The sequence below is a fragment of the Macrobrachium rosenbergii genome, chromosome 27 (assembly GCF_040412425.1).
Source record: "Macrobrachium rosenbergii isolate ZJJX-2024 chromosome 27, ASM4041242v1, whole genome shotgun sequence".
Lineage (NCBI taxonomy): Eukaryota > Metazoa > Arthropoda > Malacostraca > Decapoda > Palaemonidae > Macrobrachium > Macrobrachium rosenbergii.
This window is the reverse complement of record NC_089767.1, coordinates 21,429,509-21,442,009: the sequence shown is the minus strand read 5'-3', so window position 1 is coordinate 21,442,009 and position 12,501 is coordinate 21,429,509. Positions and strand designations below refer to the sequence as shown.

The 12,501-nt window shown below is 35.2% G+C and overlaps 2 protein-coding genes across 2 annotated transcripts in view; one reads left to right on the top strand and one right to left on the bottom strand.

Moving 5' to 3' along the window:
• Window positions 1–1,629: 1,629 nt before the first annotated feature.
• On the top strand, window positions 1,630–7,726 carry RpLP1 (Ribosomal protein LP1). Its single transcript, XM_067129077.1, has 4 exons — window positions 1,630–1,828; window positions 5,835–6,027; window positions 6,235–6,300; window positions 7,680–7,726. Exons 1-4 carry the CDS (start codon window positions 1,757–1,759, stop codon window positions 7,691–7,693), a joined length of 345 nt encoding a protein of 114 aa, XP_066985178.1. The 5' UTR covers window positions 1,630–1,756; the 3' UTR covers window positions 7,694–7,726.
• Window positions 7,727–8,852: 1,126 nt separating this feature from the next.
• Coq3 (ubiquinone biosynthesis protein COQ3, mitochondrial) overlaps window positions 8,853–12,501 on the bottom strand; it is a 53,583-nt gene continuing 49,934 nt past the window's right edge. The window contains exon 8 of the mRNA XM_067129076.1: window positions 8,853–9,053. Within this exon, the coding sequence (XP_066985177.1) occupies window positions 8,938–9,053 (116 nt within the window). The 3' untranslated portion in view covers window positions 8,853–8,937. The remainder of the gene's footprint in view (window positions 9,054–12,501) is intronic.

The window sequence follows — 12,501 nt, the reverse complement described above, 5'->3', positions numbered from 1 at the left end:
ACATCATCATTATTTATTTCATTGTTTCGCTTCACTATTCTGGTATAGTGACTCGGGAAGTTTACATGTTAGTAGATGTAGTAAGGTACTAGTAGTAGTAGCAATTCTTCTTTGAAACGGCTCGCTCGTGCCGGCTTGCCTTCACGCTTGCTGATGTCTATTTTCTTTATGGTAACCGGGCACCTTTCATAAATTCTTATCTGTTCTCCATTTCATTCTATTTCGCTCTTTCTATTTCATATTCTTCAAAAGCCTCCTCGCCCCTTTTTTGGTAGAATATGTACTTTCTGTTTCTGTTGGTAATATGCTTCTTTATATCAGAATTTCTTCTATTTGAGGCCTTTCTCTTCAATTTTGATTTTTAAAGGCTTTTCTCTGTTTTTACTCCTCAATAATCCAAAATGGTTCAGTCTCATCTCGCTTTCTTTATATTACCATCTCTTTTATTGTGTTTTTAAGGGTCCACTACTTTACTGTTGGAGCTCATCTGCAGTCTCTAAGAACTCTTCAATAGTCATCTCCTTATGGACTCTTTCGTTAATTTCACATATGTGGTCTTTTTAATTTCTTTTGTGTAGGCTTTTCTTTGACCTTTTAAACATTTAAATTGGACCTTAATGAAGTGGCCAGCAGAGAATTCGTTTACAATCTTTGCCTCATATACATTTCCATTCAGTTTTTATACTTTCCTTGACTTACGAGGACAAACTCTTCGGTACTCCTTTGATCGGTTCTGCTCCAAATTGACTCATCTTTACTACTAAGGTCTCCATTTGATAACATAAGGTCAGATTTTTCCATTTTGCCATTAATGTATTTTCCAGTCTAGTCAAATTTTTTGTTTTATACAAATATTATATATCCACCGAAGTCGCCTGGTGCAATTAATGGCAGGTCTATGGCTTCTCCCGTGGCTTTATGTAAGGCGGTGATTATTTTCATATTTCTTTCGATACATTAGAACCAGACTAAATTTTGTCGTTCTGAGATTACAGTCTACAAAAAGGTTGTCTTTACGTTATGCTCCCTTTTTCTTCAGTTCAATATGATTTTGTAGCTCAACACACACACACACACACACACACACGTTCCCATATATATATATATATATATATATATATATATATATATATATATATATATATATATATATATATATATATATATATATATATATATACATACATACATACATACATACATACATACATACATACATACATACATACATACAGTATACACACACACACACACACATATATATATATATATATATATATATATATATATATATATATATATATATATATATATATATATATATATATATATATATATATATATATATATTTCTCAACAATTCTCTCTATTTGCTGGTATTGGTTGTATTTCAGGGTTTCCTTTGCATTTCTGGAGTTCTCGCAAGAAATTTACTATTATTGGCCATCAGTTCTTTTCTTGTAAAATTTAGCCAGTTTTCTTAAAAGTCTTCTTTTTTACAATTTAAGTACATTTCTCATTCAATTTGATGCTTTGGCGAGTTTAATTTCGTATAAAAAAGCTGAAAACATGAAATTGTTTTGTTATCGAGAAGAAGAATGACCGGCTCTGCGCATTTGTTTCTTTCTTGATCTGCGGGTTCTCTTCCTAGACCCATCTCTTTCAGTAAGGGTGTCCTGTTTCTTCCCTAGTGGTTAAAGGTGGTAGTATTATATCGCCGAGTTACAGGCCCATCCGTCAAACATAACACAAAAAAATGCCATCCAACGACGAGTTAGCTTGTGTATATGCAGCTCTCATCCTTATGGATGATGAAGTCCCAATTACGGTAAGAATTTTGAATTACACGTTAGGACTTCGTGTTGTGTTTTGGGTTAGCATGTCAGGCATTGGTAACAATGTGATTTTTGCGGTCCCAGATATTCCATGACCACTTGTTTTGACTAACGTTTAAGTGTTCAGCGCCGTAACTGAGGTATAATTGTTCAAAAGCGTAACTAGATGTTTATTAATTACTCGCAATAACGTAGTATACTCAGTAGTTTGGCGTGGTGGTCTCCATCCTGCCTAGTGTTTTGTGCACAACATTCAATCCAATTTATGTAAGGATTGTTGTACGGGAAATTTTACCATGGCACGGCGTGCAGTTTTAGTCGCACAGAAGCCTGTCGCTGAACCTAAATAATTAGAATTGTACAAAAATAACCAATAGCCAATGATTCATGACAGTGCATAGATGAGGTACCGCTACCGTAGGCAGTGAACAAGGAGGCGAGGCCTAGGTTAGCTACGCATGATTTCACATGGGAGTTCTTAAGGTAATCGATTACAAGTCCCCTTTTGTAAGTAATGGTACTCCCATTCTTAAACTAAGGAAAGGGTGGGAGGGAAGTGAAGGAAAAGGATAGCCTAGCCCAGCATGTACAGTAGCCTAACCTAACCTGTATCCTCCTTCAAGGGGTAAGCCTCTCACACTGACCCTTCATTTGTTTTAAAAATGGGTTATAGCCTAATGGTTAATCAAGTTTATACCGTGGAAATAGATGCCAGATTTGACTGCAAGATAGTTGTATGGTAATTGTAGCGGTAGATCTAATAGATACATGGCAGGTATTTAGCAGTTGTATGGTAATTGTAGCGGTAGATCTAATAGATACATGGCGGGTATTTAGCGAGAAATGGCAGTCTTATGGTATTTTGGTTGCTTATTTACAATTTAACATTATTTTTTGGGGGTTGGTTGTAATTAACACCAGAAGTCCATATGCAATCTTCACAAGACTGAGCATGGCTACGTCTGTTTCGAACAGTTCATATCCCGTCCGGGAAGTGCAATAACTTGTTAACGTATGGGTTCTGTCCCCGGTCAATGTCCAGAACAACTCCGCGGTGAGATATAAGAAAATAGGTCACACTATAATTTTCACAATATAATATAATAAAACTTTGTCTCTGAACACTTTTTGAGGAGATTCACCATATCCAGATATTAATGATTATCTAATGGCAAGGAAAATTTTCTAAGTCGTTTGTTTACATCCAGTAGGGAGTTGGTTCGAAAATGAGGTTTTTTACTGTAATGTTTCTCAGGAAGAGTGTAATGGTTCTCAGAAAAACTAGTTCCCCATCGAATGATTTTCGATTTTTGACATAAGGTTAGACAATACCTGTCCCCCAACCCCCTCCATAGCTAATATGGCAAAATTGTGGGTGTTTCCTCATCATAAGAAGTGGTCTAAAACGCTTTAAATATGAAAAATATTACATTTTACTTTTAATTTTGGTACTTTATGCATGCGGAGTTCTTCTGGACATTCACCCTGTCCCCCCCCCAGCTAGTACTAAACACTGTGAAGGAACATTCCCTTTGGCCGACAACAAACAAATGCACTGCCAGTGTCAGAAGCCTTAAAAGTTTAGAAAAAACCAGTTTCCAAGGTATTGCACTTGCCAGATGGGATATGAGCTGTTCGAAACAGACGTAGCCGTGCTCTCTCTTGCAAAGATTGCGTATGGAAACCCTTGTTGGATGGACTTCAGGTGTTAATTACAGCTGACCCCCCAAAAATAATTTTATATATATTGTAAATAAGCAACCAAAATACTACAAGAACTGCCATTTCTTGCTAAATAGCTGACATGTATCTATTACTTAGAAATATCATTGTAGCTATTGCCTATGCAATACCCTGTAGGATGGGGTCTGAGGGTCTCCAATGCCTCATCCCCTTTACACCAGCCAGGATGTGGTGCCCCTAATTTTTAGGCTGTAATTGTTGGTGAAGCATGTATGGTCTGCCTTCAAGCTTATTGCAGTCCACAAAAGTAGCATGCAGCCCTAGGCCAGTGGATTTTTACCTAGATTCTTATTGTTATTGTAGAAGTTTTAGAATAAGTTTTGAAAACTTATCTAATTTGCTTCTTGGCACCGGATAGACGATTTTTGTTTCATAAATTTGGGGACAAGAAAGAATAATAACTCATATCTGTAGAATTGCCTAGCCTATGCATAAGCCTAACAAGTTATTGGAATTAATGGATGCATATCTATGCAATGCTGCTGCTACTTAGACAAAACAAAATTTTATATGTAACTTGAACAAAAAACAGTAGTTGAATATTGTCACAGTAGGCTATTATCTGAAAATTTGCGAGTAAAAATGTTTTGAACTTTCCTTGGGGAACTCATTAAAAGGAAGTGCCACTCCTGCTAATAAGGTATAATAGCCTTTGTCAATATCAAAATTACTTGTGTTTATTGAATCATTAAATCTAATCAGGGTAGATCTTTCAGGACTTTGGAGCAGGTAGCCTGTATCGTATGGTGAAATCCTACAAATAAATTTTGTAAATTATAGCTTTTTCAGTGTCTTAAAATAAAAATATTTCCCCTTAACAATTATTCAGCATGGGGGAGGTTGGTTGTTGGAGCGGGCCACACCTTGACCCTTCGATTGGCAAATGTTTCTAAGGTAAATAGTGAATTTGTTGGTGTTGATAAGTTGCCAGGGCAGTAGGTGACTGTCTTGACCTACTACCTTTAATAAGTAACCTAGGCAACCATATATCTGAATTAAAATCTCCTGGCCATCATTCTACTTTGTATTAATTGTCATTGTTGATTTGGAGGGAGGTCTGCAGCTAGGTCAAGGCTTGGTGCCCTGGTAAGGTTTGATTAGGTCATATCCCTGCTAAAATGTGTTTGACCCCAACTCTTTCTGGGTCTGAGCAAATGCGTGTCGATTTTCTGGGTCTGTGCAAATGTGTGTCGATCTGTATGCAAAATTTTTTTTTGGGTGCTTTCACAAGGTAAATATTCCTTGGTCACAAAATCCATGGAATGCTTACCTTCTGCATCTGTGCATCCTGCTTTCCAGTTTACTTTACAGCTGTAGGGTGTAGGTGCTGATGAGTAGGTTTATGTGGTTGTAATGCATAGGGCTTCCTTTCAGATATAAGTTGCAGAATTTAAATGTTGTCTTGTCTGCAGTTGACTGGGTTCAGTTTCTCACAGAAATAAAGTCTCCCTCCCTCCCTCTTTTTCTTGAATAAAGTAGAGCCAGGTAAATCAACTTCTTGAGAAGCTATTGTGGGCCTTGCAGTAGCCATCAACGTTTAAAAATGTTTTAATTTTTTATTTGACTTTTTAATAGGTTGAAGGGTTTTTTCCGTTAGTTATCCTTGCTCTTCAGTAGTGTAGTAGTGTTCCTTTGGACAGGTTTTCAATGCTTATGTTTCCGGATGCATTGGGCTAGAGGAGATGGCGTTCTAATTTTGTTTTCTTTAGGTTAACCAAACCGTTACATACATCAATTTATTCCAAATTTAGCAGTCTGTCTCACTCCTGTATGTAGTGTTCCAGGATTTTACCATATGATAAGTTTTCCCTTCTGTTAATTCCTATGGCTCTACTCAAGGTATAGCAACTAGAGTGACTCCTGTGTAGTTTTCCACAGTTGTTCTTTTTTGAATATGATGCCCGAATCGTAAAGTGCTTGCTGTTAGTACAGCTTTGAATTTATTTTAACCATTTTCCTTGGCCTTGCGTATTTATCTTATTTCTCTCTGTGCCACTGTATGTCAACCTTATGTCATGTTGGTTATTTGAAATAAATCGTGGGAAATAAAGAATTTGGACTTGGCTTGGTGAAAATATCAGTATTGTAATCCACATTGAAAATGGCCTTGAAACACCAGTGTTTCAGGTACAATATGGTGCGAGTGGCCTCCAAAATCGTACGTTGCACAGGGCTATCAGTTTTGAGTAAGATTATGTATATTGGTATATTTGCCCTAAAAGTTTAAAATTTTTTTTTTATTCCTTTTACCCACAGGTTGAAAAGATTAGTACCATCCTGAAGGCTGCTAATGTTACTGTTGAACCTTACTGGCCAGGTCTTTTTGCCAAGGCTGCCTCTGGTCTTGATCTCAAGGCCATTGTCTGTAATGTTGGATCTGGAGTAGGAACTGGTGGCGGTGGTGGTGGTGTTGCTGCCCCCGCTGGTGGTTCTGCTGCTGCTGCTGATGGTCAGTATTAAACGCACATTTTAAGTAAATGTTGATGTATTATGTATGAATTTACGTGACATTTTGTGTGAATTTACGTGACATTTTGTATGACTTTTGTGTATTTTTTTTTTTTTTAAGTGTTTTCCTTGGGGTTAAAATTGCTAAGTTATAATAATGGCTCCATTTCACACAAAATGGTTCTCATTTTTTTTTCTACACCTACAGCTCCAGCTGCTGAAGAAAAGAAGGAAGAATCTGCAGCAGAAGAATCTGATGACGACATGGGCTTCAGTAAGTTTTTTTTTTCCTTTTAGTTGGCAGAAGTTAGTTTTTGTGCAAGGGGTATTATTTTCGAAAAGGTTTTGTACATATGGAAGGTGCATGAACATCTTTGATTGACTTAAATCCTCAAACTGGAGGGCCTTAATGTAATTCTGGGATATATCAGTCATAGATAATTGTTGGAAGGAACTGGGGTTTTGTGGGGGACAAGTAGTGGGAATGACAAGCAGTAAATCCCAGCAACTGAATATATGAATTAACATTTTTGATGAAGGAAAGTAATTTGTATAGGGATACTCCAGTTTAGGTTGAATACAATCATGTACAGAAGTTCATGAAAAGATGGTCAGTTCTGCCTGAGCAAGTCAGTCTGTCATCTTTAGTTCCATACTTGCATTTCATGTCCTCTTACATGGGTGAGAAAACTAATCAGATTTGGTAAAGGTTGAGCATCTTGCATAGATATGCAGGAAGGGAGATATTCTGTCTGGAAACATTATCAGACTTCAATTAATACAAATTGGTATAGTATTTTTGTTTGTGTGGGTTTCCAAAGGTTTTATTTATGTGCATTTAGTTGCATTAGGGGTGTTCATTATAGTGCAAGGTTAAGTCAAGGTTTGGTTAGCATAGTATTGGCCAAGCATGAAACAGCCCTTTATCTGCCACCTTTTTGGATCTATTAATGTAGGGTAATTAGATTACTGTCTCCAGTATTTTCAGTACTCATAAGTGATGGTTATCATTTGTGATCCACTTATGCAGGGTGCATTCGAGATTTTGTTTCTAATTTTATCTTTTTCTGCAGTAAGCAGCAAAACTTTTTGCTAACTCTTTGACCTGAATAATTTTTTGTGGATAAGGGAACTTATCCTTATGATTTTCAAAGAAATTCGGGAATGTTAGTTTTATAAATATCTTTTGGGATATCCCTGATAGATAAATTTTTAAATATTGAAAAGTGCTTTTTTCCTTCCTGTTGATGTGTAGGGTTTCTGCTTGAAGAGTGGATTACAGTGCTTGCAGAGTGAATGGTGGGCACTGAGGAATGTTCCTAGGAATATGTCCTTCAGGTTGCAGTAACTTTTGTCTCTTGCTATATTTGGTTTTACCCCTCATACTTGTTCAGGTGTCAAATAGTCTTGCTCCAGTTCTGGCCATTCTAACCATGCCATTGTATCTAATATATTGGAGGATTAGGTAATTTCCTAGAATTTGTATATTGCTTTTGCTCTTGGTATCAGAACCCCCTGCCTATAAAATTAAGAGTTGAGAGTATTTGTAAGTATTATGCCAATGTGAATCTGTGGAAGTGTAGTTATTTTAGTTAGGCCAAAAACCATCTATTTTAGATATGATTGCTAACCATAATCTTCTGTTTTTTTCAGGTCTGTTCGGTTAAACATCAGCCATTTAAAATAAATTTTTAAATGTACACATGATTTTAAATATCCTAGTGTTTGTGTTGGATATGCATTATAACCAGTTGTAAGTTGCATTGTAATCCACCTACATTGGAAATTTTTAGGGCTACATAGTGTTTCAACAAAACAAGAGGTAAAGGTTAATACTAGTGTGAAAATGGCTTGTTTACAAAAATGTACAAGGATTTTCTTTTTACAAAAGAATAGATGAGAGAATACTTATTTTTTAAGGAATCATTTTAAAACAATTATATCTTGAAGAATGAAATTTCAATAACATTCTCACTAGGAATGTTTCCCTATAAAGTGGCAGCGAGTTAACATCATCTGATGTACAAAGGCCACTTGGAGCTCAAACCATCTAGCTAAATGTTGGAGCAAGGCTTTAATGTATCACCAAGAGAGGCTCGGCCCATGATTTGCCGACTGCTGTCTTGATCGCAAAAGGTGGGACTGTTTCCCTCAAAATTAGTCCCAGCCTACTTTTGTATGAGTATGTCATAAAAACAGATGGGAGGTGAATGGAAAATGTGAATAACATGAATTTCAGGAATTGGCAAAATATTTTTTTAAAAACCCTTTCCCTTTGGTGCTGTAGACCTTGTTAGCACCAGTGCTTGGCCTTTAGCCTAAATTTTATATTCTATTACATTCCAAAATGAGGTTTGAGAATTAACAGCTTATTGTACCCTAACATAAAAAACTTACTCGAAGACAAAGCAGCTTACGTGAAGCATTTGCTGTCAGCATTCTAAATCCTTAACTTTTATCATAGACCAAAACTTGACTGCAAAGTAAACAGTGCAACTACAATGTGCCTGGGTACAATAACAGTACGTTAAATTGTTATGGATAGACGTGTAGTACAGTACAATCAAAACCTAAAGCAAGGTGATTCTTGAGATTACGAATTATGAAAATGTTTCGATAAATATATTCAACATACACATTCTGGATTGGGTTACTAATTTTCTTACAAGCTGCTTGAATTTCAAAATGGGATGCATAGGGGAAATGGAATGGAGAATTGGCATTTGTGTGTGAACTTATGAAAATTCCTGATCTTGCATTTATACTCTTGAGAATGATGCATTAAAAATATGGTGGTAAAGAATTCACAAAATCAAGATAGTTGAAAACCATATCAATTAGTAATTTATTTACAAAAGAATACACTGACACCATAAATTGAGGTGCTAGGGTCACATTTAACTTACAAAATTTAAGCAGCTTTTACTGCATGAACAGCATAGTTGATAGCAGAAGATTTTACCCATACCCAGTCATTAACTAAGGGGTTATAAGCCATTCCATGAACGAGACGGGCTGTAAAACCATCTGGAAGAAAAAATTTTTTAAGTGAGGTTTCAAGTGCAAGTTAATTTTCTCATGGTATGAAGCCTGGAAAACAGAGAAAATCATATTTGTTCCAACATGAGTACTCCTAACACCACATATATAGGAGATTCCTGTGTGCTTCACATGACTGCTGACTGTAAACTCATTCTGCTGAAATCCACCCACTTCTTGAGTGCTGAAATTGCATACAAACATACATATATGTAGATATATATATATATATATATATATATATATATATATATATATATATATATATATATATATATATATATATATATAGTTGAAGATCATGTAAATACACTATATATATATATAGTTGAAGATCATGTAAATACACAGTAAGAAAATATTTATAGCACTGTTTAAGCTTTTAAATGATTTTAATGTACTATACTTACAGTACATTTCATTATGTATTATCCTAATAACTGATTTTATCTGAATTGGAATTTGGTTTTTCATGGATGATAATTGAACTCTGGAACTGTATGTACAATCACTCAAAAATGTTTTGCAACATACTTCACAACTTTTTGGACAACAGCTTAAAATAGTGACATCTGGCAATATTTGGCAACTCGGTTGTAAGCGCATGAAACAACTGAACACTACAGTGGTGGGTCCGAGAAATTACCTGCAGTTTCCCTTAAACGGCTTTTTCTAATACTGCTCACTGCTGTCATACTCTACTTAATTAAAGGATGTTGCTCTAATACTTCAGAGGGCATCGCTGTTCTTATGTTTTAATATTTTCATCTCCAACTGCCATCACTATCGTCGTTTTATCTCCTTCATATGTGTGAACTTTGTAGACATAGGCCTACGACTGTTATAAGTTGAACTATTAGTCTTATTACCGACAACAAATACAACCTTTGTTAAGATTTGCTTGCACGTTATTATCAATCAAATTTTTGAATAACTAATCCTATGTATATTGTGAACTAGTGAAACTTAATATAAAATATACTGAACTAGACTAACAGATTTCACGTCGATTTTTGTAATATATAGAATATAATCGCCCGCACATATATATACATATGAATAATGCCGTTAACGTGTAATTTCTCATTTCTTTCATTGCTACTTAGGCCTATCATTTTCATGCCTCTTATGAAGTTAACTGAATATATAATGCCTATTTTTGTATTTCTTATTATCTAAGTTTCTAAATAATTAAAATTAGCATGAAGTTCAACTTTACTTTAGTTAATGCTAAATGCCAGCAGTGAAGAAGACTACCATGCTCATCAGTGGAGAATGTCTCCTCATCGCAAAAGATGACTCTTACAGAAATCATCGGCCACTGGATTATATTATAATGCAAACCCTGGCCTCTATTCTTTGTGTTTCGCTGATATGAAGTGTTCCTTGCCAAGGCAGGAGTATGATGAAATAATATCTTGGTCTCATGTAGCCTGTTACGGATGGTTTGAGCAGCAACTTGAAGGGAAACCGTAATGTTTTCTCTTTATAGCAGTACCGGTTGTCAGGGGAGTTAGGCGGAGCTCCTTCAGTGATCATCCGATGATGATCCTTAACAGTAGTGTAACAATGGGGTCGTCCTCCACTTTTTACAATGAAATTATCATATTTCCTTGTTCTCTCTGTTGTTGTATCCCTCTATACATGGTTTTATTTACGCTAAGCTGCCGAGCAATATCTACAATAGAGACATTAGTTGTATGAAAGCTAATGATTGTGGTGCTGCTGAGGCTGTTATCCATCTTATCGGTGCAAGTGACAAGACAGTTCAGTTTAACTTTCCTGCCCGAATGTGGAGTCACATGATAACATACGACGTTATGAGATGTTTTCCTTTTTGTTTTTGACAACAATAATGGTTGAATTCTTTCTTTCTTTATTTATATATAATTTCATTGATGATTATTCAATATTATTTTATTAGTCAATAAGCTTTTATCTAGATTCGAAATATAGTTTCTTTGACTCTTTTGCCCAATCATCTGAAGTGAAATTTTTCAAAATGTTTCGTCATTTTTCGTAATATGAATTTTTCACTCGCCATTCTTTTTTATATTGTTAACCGTATGGTTAATAACCAAAGTCCAATAAGAACATTACATTTCCTTGTAAATATCAAACGAACAAATTACTGTTAGGTGAACGAAAACTTCTGGAACATGTTGCAAAACATTTTTGAGTGACTGTACATACTGTACAGAGTGCAAAATGTAGCCAAACATCAAGTAAATTAGAGAATATTCTTTAAGTTTTACATGATTTTGCACTGTAACTTTCATAACTGTAATGTATTTCATTTATATATATTTTAACACTGTTTTTATGTGATTGATGCTTTTTTTTATTGATATCTACATTTCCCTGACATTTTAACATTTGTGAATGTCCAACATAAGCATGCATAAAAGGATGTATTTTTTTTATTTTCCCTTCAATAGTAACAAAGTGTTGTAACACTGAAAACATGTTTGGCCAAAACGAATTAATGAGTTATTACTGTACCTGTGATGATAATACAATAGTTATAACAACAATGTTGTTTAAGTAAATACTATAATATTAACCCTTAATGGACGGGAATCCTCATGAATATCTATAACAGGTTTTGAGTGATGGACGGGGATGACTGATATGAGTATTAATATTACGTGCCATTCAGTTTGGATGAATTTAGCGGGCAAGCTGTTCATAGCACTTCAGTGGTCCATAAATGACTTATGGCAACTATAACAGCTAAGCAAGGGGAAGAGACTTTGATCAGTGTGCCTTGAGATTTCAGAGGGAAATGTACTGCCCTCTCTGCAGCCCCAGGACATCTTTTTATTTGCTCATAAATATACCCGGGGAATGCTGTTGGTTTTAGTTCTTATCTTTTATGATAGTATGTCAGCTATAACTGTAATTTTGCAAACAAAAGTGTAAATAGAAAAAACATGTATACCTCAAAAAGTTACTGCATCTCCCCATCTCAGTAAATATTTTATAATATCTCAAAATTTGTTACTGATTTTGGTTCTTATCTGTTATGATACTGTGTAAGCTGTAATTATAATTTTACAAAATAAGATAAATTATTAGAAAAACATGCATAACTTGTTAAAATTAACATTTTTACGAGGTAAAATTAACATAATTTTACAAGTCATGTAAGAGGCCCAACACAGGGTTGTAAATAGTCACTTTCAACTTGCTGTGGAAGGTAGGGAAAAATTTTAAGAATTTTTTTCTTACACCATGTGCATTTGCATATCTTCATCTTTCCATTGATATGTCTTTTTCTTAAATTGGCCAACCTTAAAATTTACCTGGTCGGGGGGGTGTGCTTGATATATATTTACCCTGTCCCTTAAGGGTTACTGGAGTTGGACTAGGTAGTGCTGACGATCTTGGGTAAAATTAGCCTACAGTAGTGAGCATCAGGTATAACATTAGCCTA